The sequence below is a fragment of the Ranitomeya variabilis genome, chromosome 4, assembly GCF_051348905.1.
Source record: "Ranitomeya variabilis isolate aRanVar5 chromosome 4, aRanVar5.hap1, whole genome shotgun sequence".
Taxonomy (NCBI): domain Eukaryota; kingdom Metazoa; phylum Chordata; class Amphibia; order Anura; family Dendrobatidae; genus Ranitomeya; species Ranitomeya variabilis.
In genome coordinates this window covers 649,715,393-649,741,163 of record NC_135235.1, presented here as the reverse complement: position 1 = coordinate 649,741,163, position 25,771 = coordinate 649,715,393, and the positions used below count along the sequence as shown (strand labels likewise).

The 25,771-nt window shown below is 46.1% G+C and overlaps 1 protein-coding gene across 1 annotated transcript; it reads right to left on the bottom strand.

Annotated features, from left to right (window-relative positions):
* Positions 1 to 863: 863 nt before the first annotated feature.
* Positions 864 to 25,771, bottom strand: LOC143766186 (oocyte zinc finger protein XlCOF8.4-like). Its single transcript, XM_077253662.1, has 5 exons — positions 25,747 to 25,771; positions 24,439 to 24,586; positions 24,130 to 24,309; positions 23,869 to 24,046; positions 864 to 1,822 (listed from the first exon to the last, which is right to left on the bottom strand). Exons 2-5 carry the CDS (start codon positions 24,514 to 24,516, stop codon positions 1,047 to 1,049), a joined length of 1,212 nt encoding a protein of 403 aa, XP_077109777.1. The 5' UTR covers positions 24,517 to 24,586; positions 25,747 to 25,771; the 3' UTR covers positions 864 to 1,046.

Below are 25,771 nucleotides of genomic sequence, written 5' to 3'. Positions count from 1 at the left end.
TTCATTATTGCCCCATTAGCTGTGCCATATAGTGCTCTGCACCGTTCATTATTGCCCCATAGCTGTGCCATATAGTGCTCTGCACCGTTCATTATTGCCCCATAGCTGTGCCATATAGTGCTCTGCACCGTTCATTATTGCCCCATTAGCTGTGCCATATAGTGCTCTGCACCGTTCATTATTGCCCCATAGCTGTGCCATATAGTGCTCTGCACCGCTCATTATTGCCCCATAGATGTGCCATAGAAAGCTGTGCTGCTGCAATAAAAATAATAAATGACATACTCACCTCTCTTGCTTGCAGCTCCTCAGCGTCCCGGCGTCTCTCTGCACTGACTGATCAGGCAGAGGGCGGCGCGCACACTATATGCGTCATCGCGCCCTCTGACCTGCACAGTCAGTGCGGAGAGACGCCGGGTGCCCGGCGTGTGGTACTTACCTGCTCCCGGCGTCCCGCTCCTTCCCCCGGACAGCTGGTCTTCGGTGCCGCAGCCTCTTCCTCTGTCAGCGGTCACCGTTACCGCTGATTAGAGAAATTAATAGGCGGCTCCGCCCATATGGGAGTGGAGTCCATATTCATTTCTCTAATGAGCGGTCCCACGTGACCGCTGAACAGGGGAAGAGCTGCGGCACCCGGAGACCGTGGGACGGGCAGGGGGAGCGCCAGGAGCCCCGGAAGCAGGTAAGTATGCCTCAGCGCCCTCTCCCGCCGACCCTGCCGCCGACCGTGACTCGAGTATAAGCCGAGAGGGGCACTTTCAGCCCAAGAATTTGGGCTGAAAATCTCGGCTTATACTCGAGTATATACGGTATATCTAGTAATGTTATAAATTGTAGAGTAAAAGGAAAAAGAAATCCAGCTTCCAAAAATATCAAAATTTATTGAAGATAAAATCCAAAGTCCAATGACATGGTTCACAGGAGAATGAGTAGCAGCAGGCTACGCGTTTCGAACAATGAGTTCTTTTTCAAAGCTTTGCTATAATTGCTGTATGCTTTATTACTTTACTTGTCAATAACACAAATGTGTACCAAAAGGAGAATGGTTACTTCCCTATATGAATTTTCAGATGTGTAGCAAGATCCCATTTCACATGAAAACTTTTGCCACATTCTGAACATGAAAATGGTTTCTCCCCTGTGTGCCTCCTCTCATGTACTTCAAGAACTGATTTCTGAGCAAAACATCTCCCACATTTAAGGCATGAATACGGCTTCACTCCGGTGTGAACACTCAGGTGTCTATTAAGATGTGTTTTCTGGTTGAAAGATCTCCCACATTCTGAACATGAATATGGCTTCTCCCCTGTGTGAATTCTCTGATGAATAACAAGATCAGATTTCTGTTTAAAACGTTTCCCACATTCAGAACATGAAAGGCTCTTCTCCCGTATGTGAATTCTCTGGTGTAAAACAAGACTTGATTGATCTGCAAAACATGTCTCACATTCGGAACATTGGAATGTCTTTCCCACTGGGTGACTTTCCTCATTTCTAACATGACTTTCCTCTGGAACACATGTCATTTGAAAAAATGAACATGAAGTCTCTCCCGTTTGAATTCTTTGATGTTCAACATCCTTATTTTCATTTTTTGGGGGTAAAATAAGCTTATTTTCATTTTTTATTTGATTAACAGTCTGTAGTGAATTAGGAACAAAGACCAGTTGGACAGGGTAACATAATTTATACACGTTCTGAGTGGCTGCAGGTATAGATGGGGTAATGACTTGCGGTTCATATGTACTTTGTGGGACACCACGGTGATCTGCTGTAAAATCTGTAGATATCCCATATTTTTTCAAGCTTCTTATATGATCACCTAGCAAAAATAAGAGATTTTTTTTTTTTTTTTTGTTATATAATATTAAAGATTTGTATTTTATAACATTTATGTACAAAAAAGTCATATAAGTTGCAAAGCATATAGCACAATTCAATCATTAACAGATTAAGTCTTACCACAGGCTTTAGGTTGGCCCCCTACTGACCACTCTGAGAATGGGAGGTTTAACCCTTCCACACAAAACGATCAAGTACTGTATGTTGAAAACTATCAGCTAAATTCCTCTTTTTCCTGACATCTTCTGTCATAAAAAACTGGGAAATCTTCATTCACATTATACCAATACCATGTCCAACTTAAAACGGTGGTTTTAAACAGATCACAATCTCACGATAAAACCAAGTTCACACAACAGTATAAAAAAAGATCTGATTTTCAACCATAAGTACATAGTGTGGGCAATACAAAGGACTGGCACATTACTTATTCCTTCCAAAGACTGTACAAAAGACCATGGACCATTCCTTACGGATGGAGGAAAGGCGATTCTGGCAGCTAAATGTGAAAGAAGTCTTCACAGTTAGAGCAGTAAGACAGTGGAATGCTGTCCGTAGGAGACAATAATGGCAAATACTACAACAACATTTAAAAAAGGGCTTGTCACAAGTGGCATTGTGGGTTATAAGTAATCATAATAGAGAATGTAGAACTGATGGAGAAAGTTTGACTGGATGGACCTTTGCATTTTTTCAACCTACATAACTACATAGCCAGAATAGCCAGATTACTTATCGGTAATGCTCTTTTAAAGGGAAGGTGCCATAAAAAAAAAAAAATTACAGCAATTGTAAAAATGTAAAGAATTAATGTTAAAATTTTCTTAAAAAATATTATCATTTGTTTATAATTCAGTAAAATATGAAAAATAATTTGAAAAGTTTTGGAATTTCCACTTTTAAACACTAGGGGGAGCAGCTGCTGAAATTTCAGAAAAACCTAGCGTACATACAGCTCACATTACAGCACTGCAGTAATTATGGGCGGAGTCTGCTGACGTGTGTGATGGCTCCTCTCCTTCCCTTCTGGGTGTTTGCTAAGGGATAAGAGGATGATATTCAGGAACACAGTGAGCAGCCATTTTGTTGGTGACTGCAGAGTAAGGCTGCTGTCACACGGTCAGTATTTGGTCAGTATTTTACCTCAGTATTTGTAGCCAAAACCAGGAGTGGAACAATTAGAGGAAAAGTATAATAGAAACATATGCACCACTTCTGTATTTATCACCCACTCCTGGTTTTGGCTTACAAATACTGAGGTAAAATACTGACCAAATACGGCTAGTGTGACGGCAGCCTTGTACTGACAAGTAGACAGTCACCGAGGATGGCAGGCAGCAAGGATTCTGGGAGATATGTGGTGGAGGGAGCAGGGTGACAGCAGCACAGAGTATTTCAGGAGAGCAGTGTGCTGGTCTATGGGGGGCACCCTGTTTGGTGCGCGGAGCAGCCAGGGATTGTACATAGAACGCTGTCTTTTATACACATGGATGGACCGTCTGCTCCACAGAAATCCAGGAAACATTTCTGCGGATTGATGGCCTGTTCTGATCCAGACTCTGCATTCAAAGACCCCATTCCCCTCCTCAGATCCTGTCTTCTCCATCCTGTCCTGGCGATGTGTGAAAGTGAGACGACAGGCGCAGTCTGGGGTGACGCTGGGAAGGAAATGTAGCCATATAGTAACGATAAAAATGAGACCCCTCTCTTCAGCTGCCTCACCAGCCTTCCCTTGACTGCACCTAACTGGAGGTCATGCTGCCCCTCTATTACCCCAGACCCGCGTGCAGGTGCTCAGCCAGAACCACCATAGAATGGGTCCGCTTTCTGAAGGTAATACTGCCATAGTGTTCTCACATAATACCGCCATATAGATCACACACAATACTATCAAATAGATCACACAATACTGTCATACAGTTCTCACATAATACCACCATATACACTCACTGGCCACTTTATTAGGTACACCTGTCCAACTTCTTGTTAACACTTAATTTCTAATCAGCCAATCACATGGCGGCAACTCAGTGCATTTAGGCATGTAGACATGGTCAAGACAATCTCCTGCAGTTCAAACCGAGCATCAGTATGGGGAAGAAAGGTGATTTGAGTGCCTTTGAACGTGGCATGGTTGTTGGTGCCAGAAGGGCTGGTCTGAGTATTTCAGAAACTGCTGATCTACTGGGATTTTCACGCACAACCATCTCTAGGGTTTACAGAGAATGGTCCGAAAAAGAAAAAAAATCCAGTGAGCGGCAGTTCTGTGGGCGGAAATGCCTTGTTGATGCCAGAGGTCAGAGGAGAATGGGCAGACTGGTTCGAGCTGATAGAAAGGCAACAGTGACTCAAATCGCCACCCGTTACAACCAAGGTAGGCCTAAGAGCATCTCTGAACGCACAGTGCGTCGAACTTTGAGGCAGATGGGCTACAGCAGCAGAAGACCACACCGGGTACCACTCCTTTCAGCTAAGAACAGGAAACTGAGGCTACAATTTGCACAAGCTCATCGAAATTGGACAGTAGAAGATTGGAAAAACGTTGCTTGGTCTGATGAGTCTCGATTTCTGCTGCGACATTCGGATGGTAGGGTCAGAATTTGGCGTAAACAACATGAAATCTTTGGGATGTGGTGGAACGGGAGATTCGCATCAGGGATGTGCAGCCGACAAATCTGCGGCAACTGTGTGATGCCATCATGTCAATATGGACCAAAATCTCTGAGGAATGCTTCCAGCACCTTGTTGAATCTATGCCACGAAGAATTGAGGCAGTTCTGAAGGCAAAAGGGGTCCAACCCGTTACTAGCATGGTGTACCTAATAAAGTGGCCAGTGAGTGTAGATCACACAAAATACCGCCATATAATTCTCACCTAGTACTGCCACATAGATCACACATAATCCCACAATACAGTTCTCATATACCACCGTCATATAGTTTTTACATCATTCCACAACACTGATCAAACATAACACCGCCATATAGATCACACATAATACCGTCACATAGATCACACAATACTTGGCATAATGTGTGATATTATATATATAATATCTCGGCATAATGTTTGGTCTCTATGGGAGTATTATGTGATAAATATATATAGCGGCATTATACGTGATCCATATGGTATTGTGCTGCTCTAGGGAGGTCACAGACGTATGGTGGAAGGAGCAGAGTGACAGGAGCACAATATTTCAGGAGAGCAGTGTACTGATCTATGGGGGGGGAGGGTGTGCTCACACTCACACGCTCCCAACTGTATACTTAGCCTTTACTGGCTATTAAAATGGGGGACACCCCCCAAAAAAAGACGTGGGGCCCCCTATAATTAATAACCATCAAATACTATGCAGACAGCTGCGGGCTGACATTAATAGCCTAGGAAGGGGGCATGGATATTGTCCCCCCCAGGCTAAAAACATCAGCTCTCAGCCACCTTTTACATGCACCTTTTCTGGCGCTTTGCCTGGCAATTTCCACTTGCCCTGTAGGGGTAGCAAGTGGGGTTCATATTTGTGGGGTTAATGTCACCTTCATATTGTCCGGTGACATCAAGCCCACGGCTTAGTAATGGAGAGGCGTCTATAAGGCACCCATCCATTACTAATTCTATAGTTGTATTGTAAATAAAGACTCGGCCAGAATAAAGTCCTTTATTAATCTTTTTTAAACCATACCGAATGCATAATCCTCGACTCCCTCATCTCCCACAACAAAAATAATAAACCACAATGGGAAAAGACACGCAGGGGGCAGAGGAGTGCATAGGAGAGGATTAGATACTGACTGCTAAGCCGTGTATCTAATCCTGTCCTGATACCGACTGCTGAGCCATGTATTTAATCCTATCCTGTGTGATACCGACTGCTGAGCCGTGTATCTAATCCTATCCTGTGTGATACAGACTGCGGAGCCGTGTATCTAATCCTGTCCTGTGATACCGACTGCTGAGCTGTGTATCTAATCCTGTGTGATACCGACTGCTGAGCTGTGTATCTAATCCTGTCCTGTGTGATACCGACTGCTGAGCCATGTATCTAATCCTGTCCTGTGTGATACCAACTGCTGAGCCGTGTATCTAATCCTGTCCTGTGTGATACTGACTGCTGAGGACACAGTACACAGGACAGGATTAGCTACACAGGACTAGATTAGCTACACAGGACTAGATTAGCTACACAGGACAGAGGTAGCAGTGGTAGGTGTATATAGAGGCAGGTAGCAGTGGTATATAGAGGCAGATAGTGGTATATAGAGGCAGGTAGCAGTGGTATACAGAGGCAGCTAGCAGTGGTATACAGAGGCAGGTAGCAGAGGTATATAGAGGCATGAAGCAGGGGTATATAGAGGCAGGTAGCAGTAGTATATAGAGGCAGGTAGCAGTGGTATACAGAGGCAGGTAGCAGGGGTATACAGAGGCAGGAAGCAGGGGTATACAGAGGCAGGAAGCAGGGGTATACAGAGGCAGGCAGCAGGGGTATACAGAGGCAGGCAGCAGTGGTAGGTGGTATACAGAGGCAGGTAGCAGTGGTATACAGAGGCAGTTAGCAGTGGTATATAGAGGCAGGTAGCAGTGGTATATAGAGGCAGGCAGCAGTGGTATACAGAGGCAGGCAGCAGTGGTAGGTGGTATACAGAGGCAGGTAGCAGTGGTATACAGAGGCAGCTAGCAGTGGTATATAGAGGCAGGTAGCAGTGGTATATAGAGGCAGGTAGCAGTGGTATATAGAGGCAGGTAGCAGGGGTATACAGAGGCAGGAAGCAGGGGTATACAGAGGCAGGAAGCAGGGGTATACAGAGGCAGGCAGCAGGGGTATACAGAGGCAGGCAGCAGTGGTAGGTGGTATACAGAGGCAGGTAGCAGTGGTATACAGAGGCAGTTAGCAGTGGTATATAGAGGCAGGTAGCAGTGGTATATAGAGGCAGGCAGCAGTGGTATACAGAGGCAGGCAGCAGTGGTAGGTGGTATACAGAGGCAGGTAGCAGTGGTATACAGAGGCAGCTAGCAGTGGTATATAGAGGCAGGTAGCAGTGGTATATAGAGGCAGGTAGCAGTGGTATATAGAGGCAGGTAGCAGGGGTATACAGAGGCAGGAAGCAGGGGTATACAGAGGCAGCTAGCAGTGGTATATAGAGGCAGGTAGCAGTGGTAGGTGGTATATAGAGGCAGGTATCAGTGGTATATAGAGGCAGGTAGCAGTGGTAGGTGGTATATAGAGGCAGGTAGCAGTGGTATATAGAGGCAGGTAGCAGTGGTAGGTGGTATATTCGGGCAGGCAGCAGTGGTATATAGAGGCAGGTAGCAGTGGTATATAGAGGCAGGCAGCAGTGGTATATAGAGGCAGGCAGCAGTGGTATACAGAGGCAGGCAGCAGTGGTATATAGAGGCAGGCAGCAGTGGTATACAGAGGCAGGCAGCAGTGGTAGGTGGTATACAGAGGCAGGTAGCAGTGGTATACAGAGGCAGCTAGCAGTGGTATACAGAGGCAGCTAGCAGTGGTATATAGAGGCAGGTAGCAGTGGTAGGTGGTATATAAAGGCAGGTAGCAGTGGTATATAGAGGCAGGTAGCAGTGGTATATACAGGCAGGTAGCAGTGGTAGGTGGTATATAGAGGCAGGTAGCAGTGGTATATAGAGGCAGGTAGCAGTGGTAGGTGGTATATAGAGGCAGGTATCAGTGGTATATAGAGGCAGGTAGCAGTGGTAGGTGGTATATAGAGGCAGGTAGCAGTGGTATATAGAGGCAGGTAGCAGTGGTAGGTGGTATATTCGGGCAGGCAGCAGTGGTATATAGAGGCAGGTAGCAGTGGTATACAGAGGCAGGCAGCAGTGGTATATAGAGGCAGGCAGCAGTGGTATACAGAGGCAGGCAGCAGTGGTAGGTGGTATACAGAGGCAGGTAGCAGTGGTATACAGAGGCAGCTAGCAGTGGTATACAGAGGCAGCTAGCAGTGGTATATAGAGGCAGGTAGCAGTGGTAGGTGGTATATAAAGGCAGGTAGCAGTGGTATATAGAGGCAGGTAGCAGTGGTATATAGAGGCAGGTAGCAGTGGTAGGTGGTATATAGAGGCAGGTAGCAGTGGTATATAGAGGCATGTAGCAGTGGTAGGTGGTATATAGAGGCAGGTAGCAGTGGTATATAGAGGCAGGTAGCAGTGGTAGGTGGTATATAGAGGCAGGTAGCAGTGGTATATAGAGGCAGGTAGCAGTGGTAGGTGGTATATTCGGGCAGGCAGCAGTGGTATATAGAGGCAGGTAGCAGTGGTATATAGAGGCAGGTAGCAGTGGTATATAGAGGCAGGTAGCAGTGGTATATAGAGGCAGGTAGCAGTGGTAGGTGGTATATAGAGGCAGGTATCAGTGGTATATAGAGGCAGGTAGCAGTGGTATATAGAGGCAGGTAGCAGTGGTAGGTGGTATATTCGGGCAGGCAGCAGTGGTATATAGAGGCAGGTAGCAGTGGTAGGTGGTATATAGGGGCAGGTAGCAGTGGTAGGTGGTATATAGGGGCAGGTAGCAGTGGTAGGTGGTATATAGAGGCAGGTAGCAGTGGTAGGTGGTATATAGGGGCAGGTAGCAGTGGTAGGTGGTATATAGGGGCAGGTAGCAGTGGTAGGTGGTATATAGAGGCAGGTAGCAGTGGTATATAGGGGCTGGTAGCAGTGGTAGGTGGTATATAGGGGCAGGCAGCAGTGATATATAGAGGCAGGTAGCAGTGGTAGGTGGTATATAGAGGCAGGTAGCAGTGGTAGGTGGTATATAGAGGCAGGTAGCAGTGGTAGGTGGTATATTGGGGCAGGCAGCAGTGGTAGGTGGTATGGTATATAGGGGCTGGTAGCAGTGGTAGGTGGTATATAGAGGCAGGCAGCAGTGGTAGGTGGTATATAGAGGCAGGTAGCAGTGGTAGGTGGTATATTGGGGCAGGCAGCAGTGGTAGGTGGTATGGTATATAGGGGCAGGTAGCAGTGGTAGGTGGTATGGTATATAGGGGCTGGTAGCAGTGGTAGGTGGTATATAGGGGCAGGTAGCAGTGGTATATAGGGGCAGGTAGCAGTGGTAGGTGGTATATAGGGGCAGGTAGCAGTGGTAGGTGGTATGGTATATAGGGGCTGGTAGCAGTGGTAGGTGGTATATAGAGGCAGGCAGCAGTGGTAGGTGGTATATAGAGGCAGGTAGCAGTGGTAGGTGGTATATTGGGGCAGGCAGCAGTGGTAGGTGGTATGGTATATAGGGGCAGGTAGCAGTGGTAGGTGGTATGGTATATAGGGGCTGGTAGCAGTGGTAGGTGGTATATAGGGGCAGGTAGCAGTGGTATATAGGGGCAGGTAGCAGTGGTAGGTGGTATATAGGGGCAGGTAGCAGTGGTAGGTGGTATGGTATATAGGGGCTGGTAGCAGTGGTAGGTGGTATATAGAGGCAGGCAGCAGTGGTAGGTGGTATATAGAGGCAGGTAGCAGTGGTAGGTGGTATATTGGGGCAGGCAGCAGTGGTAGGTGGTATGGTATATAGGGGCAGGTAGCAGTGGTAGGTGGTATGGTATATAGGGGCTGGTAGCAGTGGTAGGTGGTATATAGGGGCAGGTAGCAGTGGTATATAGGGGCAGGTAGCAGTGGTAGGTGGTATATAGGGGCAGGTAGCAGTGGTAGGTGGTATATAGGGGCAGGTAGCAGTGGTAGGTGGTATGGTATATAGGGGCTGGTAGCCAGGGCCGTATTTAGAGTTTATGCCGCCCTAGGCACTTTTAGTGCTGCCTCCCCCATTGGCATGACTAATGCAGATACTGTCGACAGTGACTTACAGTAAGGTACCTTCACACTAAACGACTTTGCAGCGATAACGATAGCGATCCGTGACGTTGCAGCGTCCTGGATAGCGATATCGTTGTGTTTGACACGCAGCAGCGATCTGGATCCTGCTGTGATATCGCTGGTCGTTGCTGAAAGTCCAGAACTTTATTTGGTCGTCAGATCGGCGTGTATCGTCGTGTTTGACAGCAAAAGCAACGATGCCAGCAATGTTTTACAATGGTAACCAGGGTACATATCGGGTTACTAAGCGCAGGGCCGCGCTTAGTAACCCGATATTTACCCTGGTTACCATTGTAAAAGTAAAAAAAAAAAACACTACATACTCACCCTCTGATGTCTGTCACGTCCCCCGGCGTCCGCGCTGCTGCTCAGAGCTTCCTGCACTGTGTGTCAGTGCCGGCCGGAAAGCAAAGCACAGCGGTGACGTCACCGCTCTGCTGTTAGGGCCGGCGCTCAGTCAGTGCAGGAAGCGGACGCCGGGGGACGCGAATGTGAGTATGTACTGTGTGTTTGTTTTTTTACATTTAACACCGGTAACCAGGGTAAACATCGGGTTACTAAGCGCGGCCCTGCGCTTAGCAACCCGATGTTTACCCTGGTTACCCGGGGACTTCGGCTTCGTTGGTCGCTGGAGAGCTGTCTGTGTGACAGCTCTCCAGCGACCACACAGCGACGCTGCAGCGATCGGGATTGTTGTCTAGATCGCTGCAGCGTCGCTTAATGTGACGGTACCTTTAGAGTTAAATCAGACTTTTTTGGGGAGGTGGAGAGGCACTAAACTTTATCAGCATGCACGAGAGACAACAAAACACAGCAAAGACTGCTTTTTGTAAGCAGCTTAAATGCAGCTTTAAATTTGCATAAAAAAAATGCAACATGTGAACATAGACTAACAGTTCCATACATCCCGTCCCCACTATGTACAGCGCTGCCTAAAAGAAAATAGTGGACAAGATGCTAAATATCAGAAATGTCACAATAAAAATCAGTCATAAATGCTGACAACCCCACATGTAGGCGCAGACCATATGCCAGGGTAGTGTCATTATGGATGGCAGGGCTCATATTGGACCTGTCTATGACCTTCTAGGGACCACCTAGTATTTTCCCCCATAATGACCCTTAGGCTAAGTGCACACGCTGCGAATTCCATTGTGGAATTTTCCGCAGCGGATTTCCAAAATCCGCAGTGAAAAACCGCTGCGGTTTTTACTGTGGATTTACCGCGGTTTCTTTTGCGGTTTCCTCTGCGAGTTTTCACCTGCAGATTTCTATTGGAGCAGGGGTAAACCCGTAGCGGAATCCGCAGAAAGAATTGACATGCTGCGGAAAATTAACCGCTGCGTTTCTGCGCGGTTTTTTCCGCATGTGCACTGCGGATTTCATTTCCCATTGCTTTACATGGTACTGTAAATGCATGGGAAACTGCTGCAGATCCGCAGCAAAATCCGCAGTGTGTGCACATACCCTTACATGACAGGCGGCTGCAGACCATCTGCTGACGGTACAGTGACATGATGAAGGTGCCAGGACTTGCAGGCATTGGCAACCCCTGGAGGTGCACAGAGCAGTATCAGCCCCCATTCCTCCCCCAAGACGTTTCACACATCATTACCTTTCTCTCCAACACATAGACTCCTTTGATCAGTGCTCCCCGGCTATACCGCCCCCATCACAGAGCAGCCCCGAGCCCCTGCCGTGCACTTACACTATCCACGTCCCGGTAAAGAGAATGCTGGCAGCGTGATGGGCAGGATCACCCAGCCTGGATTCCTGGAGAGAGGCATGCTGGTGCCAGGTCTGTGCTGCCCTGCTGACCGCTGTCCTGGGCTTCAGCACTTCACAGTAAATTGCCGGGATCCAGGTGGAGGCTTCTCCCAACTCCAGAAGTTTCAGCTGCTCTTCTCCTATAGCCCAGGATGGCGCCCCCCACCGCCAGCCGCTCGCAGGTCCTGATGGGCAGAGGGCTTCTGCCTTTCCGATCCCCGAGTGAAGGCACCAGCAGTCCGGCCGGGGTACAGCAGAGGGACGTGATCCAGGATGTGATCCCCAGCAGCCAGGACACTGAGGTGGGCGGGTGCACTGTCAGGCAGCAACTGAATTTGGCGCCTGAGCGAGGAGGGGGCGGGCCCTATGATTTGACGTGTTTCCGCTTCTGGCTCCCTGTGCAGTACATGGGATCTGAGACCCGCCGCAGCCAGAAGACGTAGGTGGGTGGAGGCGGAGGGAGCAGGGAGGTGGGCGGGCAAGCCCCGGACTATTGAAAAAAAAAAAAAAAACGAAAAAAAAAAAAAAAACCTTGTTCAGGTGCCGCCCCCCCTGCATCCTGCCGCCCTAGGCACGTGCCCTCAAGTGCCTAGTGGCAAATACGGCCCTGCTGGTAGCAGTGGTAGGTGGTATATAGAGGCAGGCAGCAGTGGTATATAGAGGCAGGCAGCAGTGGTATATGCATAAGAAAATAAAAACCCTGTACTTACCTTCTGTCCTCTCCCAGGAAGTGCTGAATCATGTTCAGGGCAGAGCAGTGTGACGATCTCCCTGCTGTGCTCTGAACAGGTCGGCAGTGATTGCAGCCTGTACTGTAATACTAAGCACAGGCTGCAATCACCGCTCCTCGCTGCAGATACTCACCTCGGCCCCTGCTTCCCAGCAGCAGCTTCTCCCTGGCAGCTCCTGCCATCGCACCCACTGAGCTGTGTGTGCGATGACAGAGGAAAATAAACAAAACGGCCACGATCTCCTCTCACAGCTGTGACATAGCAGCCCAGTGGGCGTGTCCAAGTCACAGCTGAGAGGCAGGAGGAGCGGCCTCAAAGAAAGAGATGCGGTCGGGCCCGACTGCAGTCTCCTATGTCCATGGCTGCCGTAAGTGAGGTGTGCAAGTGTCGTGCCCAGACACTTACACCCACACTAATGAAAATGGCAGCCTCCAGTGGTAAAAGTGAATAAATAAAAAAGTATGAAAGTAGTACATTTACTTTTGTATTAAAAATAATTGATTATATAATCAATAATTATTAATACAAAAACTAAAATCACGGCACCCTCCCTTTAATGAGTCCAGAACAGCACCCACTGGAGAGATAGGGATCCACCCCAAGGAACAGGAAAACTACAGAAGAATAAAAGGGGCGGTCTGCCTCTCCTCCTCAGTTTCATTTTCAGAGTACCCAGAGGACCGCCAGTATTAGGCAAATATTTACAGTATATATCTTAAACTTATTTACTCTATAAAAACAGTAATTCAATTGGTTTTAATTTACTAGGGAGGGATGTGACTGGGTGCTGTCATGGACTCATTAAAAGAGCATTACCGGTAAGTAATCTGGCTATTTACCCTTCGCCACGACAGCACCCACTGGAGAGATTTCCAGAGACCAACACCTAGGGAGGGACCACCGTGCTGAGGATAGTCCTGCCAAAGTGTAGGTCAGAAGTTGATGAAAGATCAAGCCTATAGTGGTTATAGAAGGTAGAAGGAGCCAACCACGTGGCCGCTTTGCATATGTCCTCTATTAGAACGTTTCCTCTTTCGGCCCAGGAAGATGCCATAGCTCTGGTAGAAAGTGCTTTAATACCCCCCGGAGGTTCCTTATTTTTCATGGAGTAGGCCAGCCGGATAGCGTCTCTATTCCATCGGGACAATGTGGCTCTTGTGACTCCATACCCTTTCTTTTTGCCCTGGAAGGATATGAACAGAGCCCTACACTGCCTCCAACTACTAGTTCTTTCAATATATTGTAAAACTACTCTCCTGACATCTAGAGTGTGAAATTTTTGTTCGTCAGGAGTGGAGAGGTCTTTAAAGAAAGTTGGAAGATGTATCTCTTGTGATCTATGGAATTTTCCAGCTACCTTAGGGAGGTATAAGGGGTCTGGTTTTAAAATTAGCCTGTCCTGAAATGATAAAAGGAAAGGTGGATCTATTGACAGAGCCTGAATGTCACTGACCCTTCTAGCCGATGTTAGTGCTACTAAGAAGGCTGTTTTTAACGATAGGTGTTTTAGAGACGCTGTATCTCTAGGCTCAAACGGAGGTTCTGTAAGAGAGTCTAGGACTAGGCTTAAATCCCAAGGAGATACTCTCGGGATGTGGACAGGAGTAACTCGTTCACAGGCTGTGATAAAACGAGACACCCATTTATTCCCTGCAATATTATGGCCATAGCGGGCGCCTAGAGCAGATACTTGGACTTTTAGCATATTAACAGAAAGACCTAACTCTTTCCCTTTTTGTAAGAATTCTAAAATAGGTCTTATTGGAATTTCTGAGGGGTCGGAACCTGTATGGAACTGAAGAAATTTTTTCCATATTTTGGTATAGATTTTTGTAGTAGATGGTTTCCTGCTAAGCAGGAGTGTATCAATTACACCTCTTGAAAAACCTCTAGAATTTAGTATCTGCCTTTCAAATTCCAGGTCGTCAAGTGGAGGCTGTCCACTTGGGGGGTGGAAGAAAGGTCCCTGAGAGAGGAGGTCTGGGATTGGGGGAAGGACCCATGGGTCTGTCACTGACATTGATTGCAGGCATGAGAACCATGGTCTCTTGGGCCAAAATGGTGCTATTAATATTATCCTGGCGTGCTCCTCATGGATTTTCCGTATGATTTGAGGTAGTAGAATCATCGGAGGAAAGGCATATGCTAGATTGAATTGCCAGGGTATTTGAAGAGCATCTAGAAAGTCCGGGTGATCTGCACGGGACCGAGATGCAAATTTCTCCACTTGTCTGTTTTGTCTCAAAGCAAACAGGTCTATCTGAGGATGGCCCCATAGTAATGTTATCTTGTGAAAGATGCGATGATTTAGACACCATTCTCCCTGATGTAGAATGTGTCGACTTAGGAAGTCTGCCTGTTGATTGTTCTCTCCCCTGATGTGGAGGGCAGAGAGAGACAACAGATGTTTTTCAGCCAGGTTCAAGATGTTCTCTGTGGAAAACAGTAAAGCGTTCGATCGAGTACCCCCTTGTTTGTTTAAGTAAGCCACTGTCGTAGTGTTGTCTGAACAGACTGATTTCCTCAAAGCTGTGGAATAAATTGACATAATGCATAGTTTACCGCATTTAGTTCTTTCAGATTAGATGAATATTGAATTTGCTCTTCATTCCATATTCCCTGGCAGAAACTATCTCCTATATGTGCGCCCCACCCGTGGGGACTAGCATCAGTAGTTAAAGTGTGGGATGGTGTAATTACCCAAGGGACCCCCTCCGATAAATGCCTACTATCTAACCACCATATCAGGGAGGCTATAACATCCTGCAATAAGGTTATCTTAGATTCAAGGTGGCCAAAGAGTTTTTTCTGTTCCCGAAGAATTTGGTGTTGCAATGTTCTGGTATGGAATTGTGCCCACTGGACAGCTGGAGTACAGGAAGAAAGGGATCCTAATAAGGACATTTCTTCCCTCAGGGACATTTGGGGTTTATGAATTGCAGCAGTTACTTTTTTTCTCTATTAGTGATATTTTTACCTGAGGGAGTAGACATCTTTGTTTTGTAGAATCTAGATGAAATCCTAAAAATGTCTGGAGGGAAAGTGGAATAAGTCTGGATTTTTCAGAGTTAATGATCCAGCCCAGGTCCTGTAAAGATTAGACAGTGTAAGCTAAGCGTTTAGCACACTGAAGAGATGAATTTCCGACAACTAAAAAGTCATCCAAATAGGGGATGATTAAAGTGTCCTTTTGACGAAGGTAGGCCATCACCTCTAACATTACTTTGGTGAAGATTGTTGGTGCCGTGAAGAGGCCAAAGGGCATGGCCGTGTACTGGAAATGATGAACCTCCCCTTCGAGGATTACTGCGACTCTGAAGTACCTTTGATATCTGTTGTGGAAAGGGAGATGGTAGTAAGCATTTTTTAAATCAATGCCCCCCATTTTACAGTTTGGATAAAGTAACTTAATGGTGGATCTAATCGATTCCATTTTTAATTTATAATTTTTAATAAATGTATTGAGTTTTTTAAGATTGATAATTGTTCTGAATGAACCGTCGGGCTTTGGGATTAGAAATAATGGAGAGTAGAACCCCCTACCCTCTTGTCCCTTTGGTACTTTTACTAAAACATTTTTATCTATCAGGCTCTGTATCTCAAGTTCAAGGGCCCTTTGTTGTATCGATGAGCTAAGGGTTGTTATGATGAATGAATCGTGGGGGATTTGGAGGAATTCTCTTAATTCCTTCCTTAATGATATTTAGAATCCACGGATTTGATGTTATTTTTTTCCCATTTAGGGAGAAATAATTTTAGTTTACCACCTACTGGGGTGACTGGTGTTCTAATATTTATTGTCTCAGCGGAAGGGGGGTCCGTTAAACATAGTACCCCTTTGTTTTTCTTCTTTTGTGGCCCACCGCGTTGGTCTTTCATTTTGTCTCCTTTTCCAGAATGGTCTCCTCCTGAAAGTCTTCCTATAGAAAGGAATTGAGGGGTCAGGGAAGGCTTTTTTTCCTTTCTTTTCCTTTTTTAAGGGTATCATCCAAAGCTTTCCCAAAGAGAAACTCACCCTCACACGGGATAGCACAGATTTTGGTCTTCGACTGCGTATCCCCCTTCCAACTCTTCATCCACAAGGCTCGTCTGGCATTATTTACTAGACCTGCTGATCTTGCTGCAAGGCGTAGAGAGTCAGCTGATGCATCGGCCATGAAGGCTGCTGCCCCTATAATCAATGGTATAGCATCCCGCAATTTCTGTCTAGAGACTCTTTGTTCAATCTGTTGATCTAATTGATCAATCCAGACGAGCATGGATCTATCAGTACATGTGCTGGCAATTGCTGGCTTAAATATGCCCGTGGAAGCTTCCCATGATCTTTTTAATGACGATTCCGCTTTCCGAATTAGGGGATCAGAGAGTAGGCCTGCATCCTCAACTAGTAAAGCTGATTGTTTTGAAGTGGAGGAGACCGCTGCGTCCACTTTAGGGATCTTAGTCCATGATATAAGCTCATCATCACTAAAGGGGTACTTCCTTTTGGAGGCTGACGGGAGAAAACCTCTCTGGTCCTGTTTTTTCCATTCTCTCTTTATCAATGCTTTAAGCGCAGGGATTACTGGGAAAGCTCTCCTTTTCCTCTCCGCTAACCCTGCAAACATGATATCTTGCGCCGTCTGGTCATCCTTTGTATCTTCACAACCTATTGTGTTTCTAATTGATTTTACTAGGTTATCTACCCCATCAAGGGGAAAACAAGACTGACCTTCAATATCTGATGGTAATAAAGATGAGGATGATGCGTGTGAGGAGTCCGAGTTAATTGCATGATCATCATCGGACTCAGAGCTGGACGCTATTTTTTCCCTACTAATTTTCGTAAGGGGTACGTTGGCTTGCGTGATGGCTTGTAACTCTTCCCTGTTTATGGCCCGTATATCCATAACGGACATAGATGGACCTTCATGGTTTCACTAATACATTGCTTGCAGAGTTTTTTAGGGTAGGATTCTGGGAGAGGTTGATCACACAACGCACACTGTTTATGTTTGGATTTTTGTTTCTTTTTGGCCTGGGGGGAAAAATGTTGTGAAAAAGAGTGTCAGCTTAATAGGTAGAGCGATTTTACACTCACCCAGTGAAGCTGTATGGTACTGGATCAGGTGGCCAAAGCGCCGTTCTGTACCTTGAATCCGCGGCATCACTCTTACGGCTGACGTTCAAGGACCTCATGCTGGCTGAATCACCCGCTGGGTCCACCGTCTTGCCTGGGGATGACATGTTGCATCGCCTGTGCGCCCGCAACCATCCCCCTTTTTAAGCAGAAGATCCGGATTGTTTTTTTTCTAGCGGTGTACTGCGCATGCACGAAACCGCGCTTTCCCCCACCGCTGTGCTGTATGCCCCGGAAGTGCTAAGATCACTTCCGGGCAGGTAATGGAGCTTTTCGCCGGTCTGTGCATGCGCGGCCGCGTCCCACCTCGGCCCGTGCTATAGAGCGGCGTTTCCAGCTGCTGCTGCTTCTGACGACTGTGCGGCGGACCCTCATATGCCGTCCGACGTCCCGGAGCTCTTTTTAGCCTGCACCTCACCGCAGCGCTCCTCAGTGAGACCGGGTGGCCTCTCCCGGATCCAGCCCTCACTGTGCCGGTCAGAAGAGGGGGGAGCCGTCTAACGGAAACTCCAAAGATGCTGCATCTGGACCGCATCCCCTGCCGTTCCCGCAGAGACCGCACAGGTGGATGCCCCTGGCCCAGGTATGGTCTTCTGAGAATCCAGAGAAACCTGTCCCCTGGGAACAGGAAACCTAAACTGAGGAGGAGAGGCGGACCGCCCCTTTTATTCTCTCCAGTGGGTGCTGTCGTGGCAAAGGGTAAAAAACAGACTTTCATCTCTATTGTCTTAAGTTTGCCATCTATATGACATTAGTTTTTTTTTCATTCATCAGCAAGGAATAACATTTAGGGTATGTGCACACTGTCAGGAATCGGCAGTGCTTTGGATGCAGCACATGTCCACTATGTCCAAAGCACTGCGGGCTTTTGAACGCAGGTGATTCCGCATGTGTTCATTGAACCGTGTGGAATCACCGCGTCCATTACATTATATGGGTGACATTTATCTTGTGGAGTCTCGCATGTACCCAAGATAAATTGACATGCTGAAGTCTGGAAAGACGCCACCGCATGTCCATCTCCGTGGGTGATCTGCAGGCATCTCTGGCCGCATAGTGGAGATGGGATTTCGTAATCCCATCCACTATGCTGTAACATCTGGATGCTGTGGATGTACGCGGCGTCCAACCCGTGGGAACGTACCCTTACAAAACCAAAAACGTTTCATACATGTTAAGCCGGTTTCACACGTCCTGATATTTCTGGTACTGGAAAAAAAACTGTACCAGAGATGACAGTGTCCGTGAGTGTAATACTTGGAGCACATGTGTGGCAACCATGTGCCTCATCAGTACCACATGTACGGCCCCAGGGAAGAAGCGTTACAGTAAGCGCTGTTCCCAGGCACTGGAGACTGCTCTCATCAATCTTCCCTGCTCTGACGGTGATCACAGGAGAATGAGAGAGTTATATTCAAGTGATAACAATAACAGCAGATGGCGACAGATGGGACTATTAATCTCATCAGCCTACACCTGTTGCCTCTAATAAAAGTGACAGCAGGAGTGGCTGCCTGTGCTATAAATCAGTGCTCCCCAACTCCAGTCCTCAAGGCCAACCAACAGATCATGTTTTCAGGATTTCTTTTGTATTGCAAATTATCACCTGGGCATTACTAAAGAAATCCTTAAAACATGACCTGTTGGTGGGCCTTAAGGACTGGGGTTGGGGAACAATACTATAAATAAATAAAAAATCTTTCTGTCCCATGCTATAATCTGACCATGATTAAGACGTTAGTCGAAACGCGTCGGAAGAACGCTGCCATGTGTGCATAATGCTGTAAGAAATTATAACTTATTTACAAGTGGTGTATCATAGGATACAACCCTTTCCTTTTTTTTTTTTTTTTTAAAAAATGAAGAAATAAATTTAGTGATTTTACTACATTCCTGCTGGATTCATCGATTTTTCTGTGGACTGAGTGCTCAACTTTTCCGTGCAGGAACAGGTGTGGAATAGCCGATATTCAGGTGAGCTGACTATCTTTTGGTTTTTTGTACAAAATCTGAAGAGGTACAGTATATATTTACATGTAACAGGACATAGGAATAATGCAGTAAATAAGAAAAGGCTACAATGATGCCTTCACCCTGCGTCACTTTTTACACTGGTTGACCTTCCGCTATTGACTACAATATACACTTATTATTCTAACGCTCCAAGCTTGCCACAGTTTTGCGTCATCCAACATCTTCTGCGTCATCTCTGTCTACCAACCTCGCTATGCTCTCTATTTCACTAATGACCTAAAGGTACCTTCACACTAAACGATATCGCTAGCGATCCGTGACGTTGCAGCGTCCTGGCTAGCGATATCGTTGAGTATGACAGGCAGCAGCGATCAGGATCCTGCTGTGATATCGCTGGTTAAAGTTCAGAACTTTATTTGGTCGTCATATCGGCGTGTATCGTTGTGTTTAACAGCAAAAGCAACGATGCCAGCGATGTTTTACAATGGTAACGAGGGTAAATATCTGGTTACTAAGCGCAGGGCCGCGCTTTGTAACCCGATGTTTACCCTGGTTACCATCGTAAAAGTAAAAAAAACAAACCGTACATACTCACCTTCTGATGTCTGTCACACGTCCCTCGCCGTCCGCTTCCTGCACTGACTGAGCGCCGGCCGTAAAGTAAAAGCACAGCACAGCGTGACGTCACCGCTCTGCTGTTAGGGCCGGCGCTCAGTCAGTGCAGGGAACCGGACACCGTGGGACGCGAATGTGAGTATGTACTGTTTGTTTTTTTACATTTTACACTGGTAACCAGGGTAAACATCGGGTTACTAAGCGCGGCCCTGCGCTTAGCAACCCGATGTTTACCCTGGTTACCCGGGGACCTCGGCATCGTTGGTCGCTGGAGAGCGGTCTGTGTGACAGCTCTCCAGCGACCAAACAGTGACGCTGCAGCGATCGGCATCGTTGTCTGTATCGCTGCAGCGTCGCTTAGTGTGAAGCTACCTTAAGACTAACATCCTTAACAATCTGAACCTCCTCCTGCTTTCTCCAAAACGTCTCCTGTGCTGCGCTTGTTCTCGAGTGAACTACTATAGACAATTTGATTAATTACCAGTATCAAACTAACTATTTCCTCTTTGTCCTTATTACATTTTCCTCAGAATCTGGCATTATCTGTTTATACACCCTCCATACACTTAGTAGCACTCTGTGCTGGTGACCAGTTCATGCAGCGTTATTTGAATACCCTGTATGTTAAATTGATGGCTTAACCACACTTTTCACCATTCACCTTTGGTGGTTTCATCTATTTACTCATAGATTATAAGACTGTGAGTAGGACCCTCACTTCTCTTGGTATGTGTAGAATTATGTGTTACTCTGTCATATCTTTATTTTCTGTACAAGTCCCCTATGAATTGTAAAATACTGTGGAATATGTTGGAGCAATAGAAATAAAAAAATACAATTATTATCATAGCCATCACAAAATGATGTAAACATATTTACAGACTCATTATATAGGTTTATGCAAATTGCCTCTTCAAAGAAAAAGAGGACTTGAACTCTACAGCACCACCTGTTGGAAGCAGCGATCCTACAAGTCACAATCAACCCTTTAACGAGTCGTGCAATATGACTTAGGATAAAAGCCAAATCAGTATCTCAATTCGCAGACACGGTGTTTCGGGCTGTTGGCCCTCATCAGTGCGAAGCATGAGAACGGATTTGGCTAGGTGAGAGGCTCTGGACTGGGGTCTAAGGGGTAAGGTTTCTCCTTGTGGAGAGTGACATACCAGCTCTGGCTTGTCAAGGTAAGGAGGCTTATTCGCCGTCCAATGCTCCTCTGGGAAATGTAATATTCAAATTGCCTCTTCAAAGAAAAAGAGGACTTAACTCTATAGCTCCCCCTGTTGGAAATAGCGATCCTACTAGTCACAATCAACCCTTTAACCCCTTCCCGACATGCCCCCCCATACTAGTACGGCGCATGTCGGGTCCCCTGCTTTGATATGGGCTCCGGCGCTGAGCCCACATCAAAGTCGCGACATGTCAGCTGTTTTGTACAGCTGATGTGCGCGCAATAGCGGCGGGTGAAATCGCGATTCACCCGCCGCTATTAACCTGTTAAATGCCACTGTCAAATGCTGACAGTGGCATTTAACCGGCGCTTCCGGCCGCACGGCCAGAAATGAGCGCATCGCCTACCCCCATCACATGATCGGCGATGCATCAGGATGGTAACCATGGAGGTCCTTAAGACCTCTATGGTTACTGATGTCGGCCTGCTGTGAGCGCCCCCCTGTGGTTGGCGCTCATAGCAAGCCTGCATTTCAGCTACATAGCAGCGATCTGATGATCGCTGCTATGTAGCAGAGCCGAACAGGCTATGCCAGCTTCTAGCCTCCCATGGAGGCTATTGAGGCTTTGCAAAAGTAAAAAAAAATATTTTTAAAAATATAAAAAAAATAAAAAAATATATAAGGGAACCCAGTGGACGTAGTATATATGGACTTTTCCAAAGCTTTTGATACGGTGCCACACAAAAGGTTGTTACATAAAATGAGAGTAATGGGGATAGGGGAAAATATGTGTAAGTGGGTTGAGAGCTGGCTCAGGGATAGGAAACAAAGGGTGGTTATTAATGGAGCACACTCGGACTGGGTCGCGGTTAGCAGTGGGGTACCACAGGGGTCAGTATTGGGCCCTCTTCTTTTTAACATATTTATTAATGACCTTGTAGGGGGCATTCAGAGTAGAATTTCAATATTTGCAGATGACACTAAACTCTGCAGGGTAATCAATACAGGGGAGGACAATTTTATATTACAGGATGATTTATGTAAACTAGAAGCTTGGGCTGATAAATGGCAAATGAGCTTTAATGGGGATAAATGTAAGGTCATGCACTTGGGTAGAAGTAATAAGATGTATAACTATTTGCTTAATTCTAAAACTCTGGGCAAAACCGTCAATGAAAAAGACCTGGGAGTATGGGTGGATGACAAACTCATATTCAGTGGCCAGTGTCAGGCAGCTGCTACAAAGGCAAATAAAATAATGGGATGTATTAAAAGAGGCTCATGAGGAGAACATAATTTTACCTCTATACAAGTCACTAGTTCGACCACACTTAGAATACTGTGCACAGTTCTGGTCTCCGGTGTATAAGAAAGACATAGCTGAACTGGAGCGGGTGCAGAGAAGAGCGACCAAGGTTATTAGAGGACTGAGGGGTCTGCAATACCAAGATAGGTTATTACACTTGGGGCTATTTAGTTTGGAAAAACGAAGACTAAGGGGTGATCTTATGTTAATGTATAAATATATGAGGGGACAGTACAAAGACCTTTCTGATGATCTTTTTAATCATAGACCTGAGACAGGGACAAGGGGGCATCCTCTACGTCTGGAGGAAAGAAGGTTTAAGCATAATAACAGACGCGGATTCTTTACTGTAAGAGCAGTGAGACTATGGAACTCTCTGCCGTATGATGTTGTAATGAGTGATTCATTAATTAAATTTAAGAGGGGACTGGATGCCTTTCTGGAAAAGTATAATGTTACAGGGTATATACACTAGATTCCTTGATAAGGCGTTGATCCAGGGAACTAGTCTGATTGCCGTATGTGGAGTCGGGAAGGAATTTTTTTCCCCATGGTGGAGTTACTCTTTGCCACATGGGGTTTTTTTGCCTTCCCCTGGATCAACATGTTAGGGCATGTTAGGCTAGGCTATGGGTTGAACTAGATGGACTTACAGTCTTCTTTCAACCTTAATAACTATGTAACTATGTAACTATATAAGTTTAAATCACCCCCCTTTCGCCCCATCCAAAATAAAACAATAAAAAAAATCAAACCTACACATATTTGGTTTCGCTGCATCCAGAATCGCCTGATCAATAAAACAAAAGTATTAACCTGATCGCTAAACGGCGAAGCGAGAAAAAAAATCAAACCGCCAGAATTACGGTTTTTTTGTCGCCGCGACATAGCATTAAAATGCAATAACAGGCGATTAAAAGAACGTATCTGCACCGAAATGATATCAATAAAAACGCCCGCTCGGCACGCAAAAAATAAGCCCTCACCCGACCCCAGATCACAAAAAATGGAGACGCTATGGGTATTGGAAAATGGCGCGTATTTATTTATTTTTTTAGCAAAGTTTTTAATTTTTTTCACCACTTATATAAAAAAATAACCTAGACATGTTTGGTGTCTATGAACTCGTAATGGCAGGTCAGTTTTATCATAATGGCAGGTCACTTTTAGCATTTAGTGAAGCTAGCAAAAAATCCAATCAAAAAACAAGTGTGGGATTGCACTTTTTTTGCAATTTCACCGCACTTGGAATTTTTTTCCTGTTTTCTAGTACAAAACATGGTAAAACCAATGATGTCGTTCAAAAGTACAACTCGTCCCGCAAAAAATAAGCCTTCACATGGCCATTTTGACGGAAAAATAAAAAAGTTATGGCTCTGGGAAGGAGGGCAGTGAAAAACAAAAACGCAAAAACAAAAAAAGGGCCACGGCGGGAAAGGGTTATCCCTGGGTGTTTGAAAATTCTGTAATACTAGCTTTACTTCAGCACTTATTATTAAAGAAGTGAATTTATTCATATCAATTACCTGGTGATGTGAGGCGCTGGGGAACCTCCACAATTACATCCTTGTACAGATCCTTGTGTCCTTCTAAATACTCCCACTCCTCCTTCATGATGTCCTTGTATAGATCCTTGTGCTCTTCTAAATATTCCCTCTCCTCCATGGAGAAATAGATGGCGACATCCTGACACCTTATAGAAACCTGACACATACAATGATAACGTCATCAACCAGATCCCTTCATAGCATTACTGTAATATAGCTCAGTATTCCCAGCAGTGTCACCTCTCCAGTCAGCAGCTCAATCATCATGTTGGTGAGTTCTAGGATTTTCTGGTCATTGATGTCCTTATGTATCAGGGGGTGAGGTGGAGCCGCCTTGATTGGGCTCAGGGGTCTTCCCCATTCCTCAGACACAGGGTCCTGACAGCGCTCACTAGAGGTCTTCTTCACCACTGTGTAATCCTGTTTATGGAAAAACACATTAATAAATTTCTGTACAGACATTTCCAGAGTCCTCACCTCTCCAGTTCGGTCCATCTGTTATTCCCATAGATAAGAATGATGTAATGTGACGTCATCAGAATCTCTCACCTCTCCAGTAAGCTGGAAGAGGATCTCTAGGGTGAGGTTTAACAGCCTCTTTGCCATCTCTTTCCTGCCACTATCCATCCTTGACGGGTCAATCAGGAAAATTCTCTTATAGAAGATCTTCACGGAAAGGATCCAATATTGTAGGGACCTGAATGGGAAGAAGATGACGATGTAACATCATAAAGATCCCATGTAATAACAAAATTACTAGAGGTAATAAGGGAAAACAAGTGAGGAGCTATGTCATGTAGAGGTTTCTTTTCTCATGAAATATAACATGAACGCAGTTCCTACCTGAAAAAGACGGATATTTCTGAAAATTATGTCCGACAGAGCACATCATTAAAGTTAGAGCGGTGGTCTGAAGTCAAACTAAATTTCATACTAAATCCTCATATATTTAGTGTCATAATCTAAGCTATTTTCTAATATACCTCTATTAAAAACTCCCTGCCATTCTCTAACTACACTATCTAACAGCTTTTCTATCTTTTTCAATTTCCTGTGTAATGAAACGAAGCATCAAGGAGATGGCCTCAGGGCAGAAAAGAACGCTGAGGAGATGGCCTGAGGTCAGAGAGGAATGCTGAGGGGATGGTCTGAGTTCAGAGAGGAACGCTGAGGAGAAGGCCTGAGGTCAGAGAGGAACACTGAGGAGATGGTGTGAGGTCAGAGAGGAGCGCTGAGGAGATGGCCTGAGGTCACAGAAGGACGCTGAGGAGAAGGCCTAAGGGTAGAGAGGAACACTGAGGAGATGGCCTGAGGTCAGCGAGGAATGCTGAGGAGATGGCCTGAGGTCACAGAAGGATGCTGAGGAGAAGGCCTAAGGGTAGAGAAGAACACTGAGGAGATGGCCTGAGGTCAGCGAGGAATGCTGAGGAGATGGCCTGCGGTCAGAGAGGAGCGCTGAGGAGATGGTCTGAGGTCAGAGATGAACCCTGAGGAGATGGCCTGAGGTCAGAGAGGAACACTGAGGAGATGGCCTGCGGTCAGAGAGGAATGCTGAGGAGATGGCCTGGGTGAGGACTTTCCAAAAAAAGAACTTAGATGTGACATATGATGAGAAACTTGACCAAATGTTAGTGGAGCTCATTATAGTCAGTGAGGACAGCCAGACTCAGCTGGTGTGTGTCTAATAATGAGTCTGCCCCAGCTGTTTCCTGTTCCTGCACTCACCACAATCTGTCCCTGCTCTTGTAGTTGGCATATATCTATATACACATGGCAGAGCTGGGGGCACTATCTCCGGGAATGGAGGGGTTACTGCCCCCTGCCCCCGCCCAGTAATGGGGAATCTCCAGCACCTACCTCCACCTGCAGAGCCGCACACCAC

Excerpts from the sequence above, each read along its gene's own strand:
- LOC143766186 (XM_077253662.1), bottom strand. The coding sequence starts at position 24,516 with ATGGATAGTGGCAGGAAAGAGATGGCAAAGAGGCTGTTAAACCTCACC. Across the intron at positions 24,310-24,438 it reads TCTTCCAGCTTACTGGAGAG|GATTACACAGTGGTGAAGAA; the intron begins GTGAGAGATTCT and ends TTCCATAAACAG. Across the intron at positions 24,047-24,129 it reads TTGAGCTGCTGACTGGAGAG|GTTTCTATAAGGTGTCAGGA; the intron begins GTGACACTGCTG and ends TGTATGTGTCAG.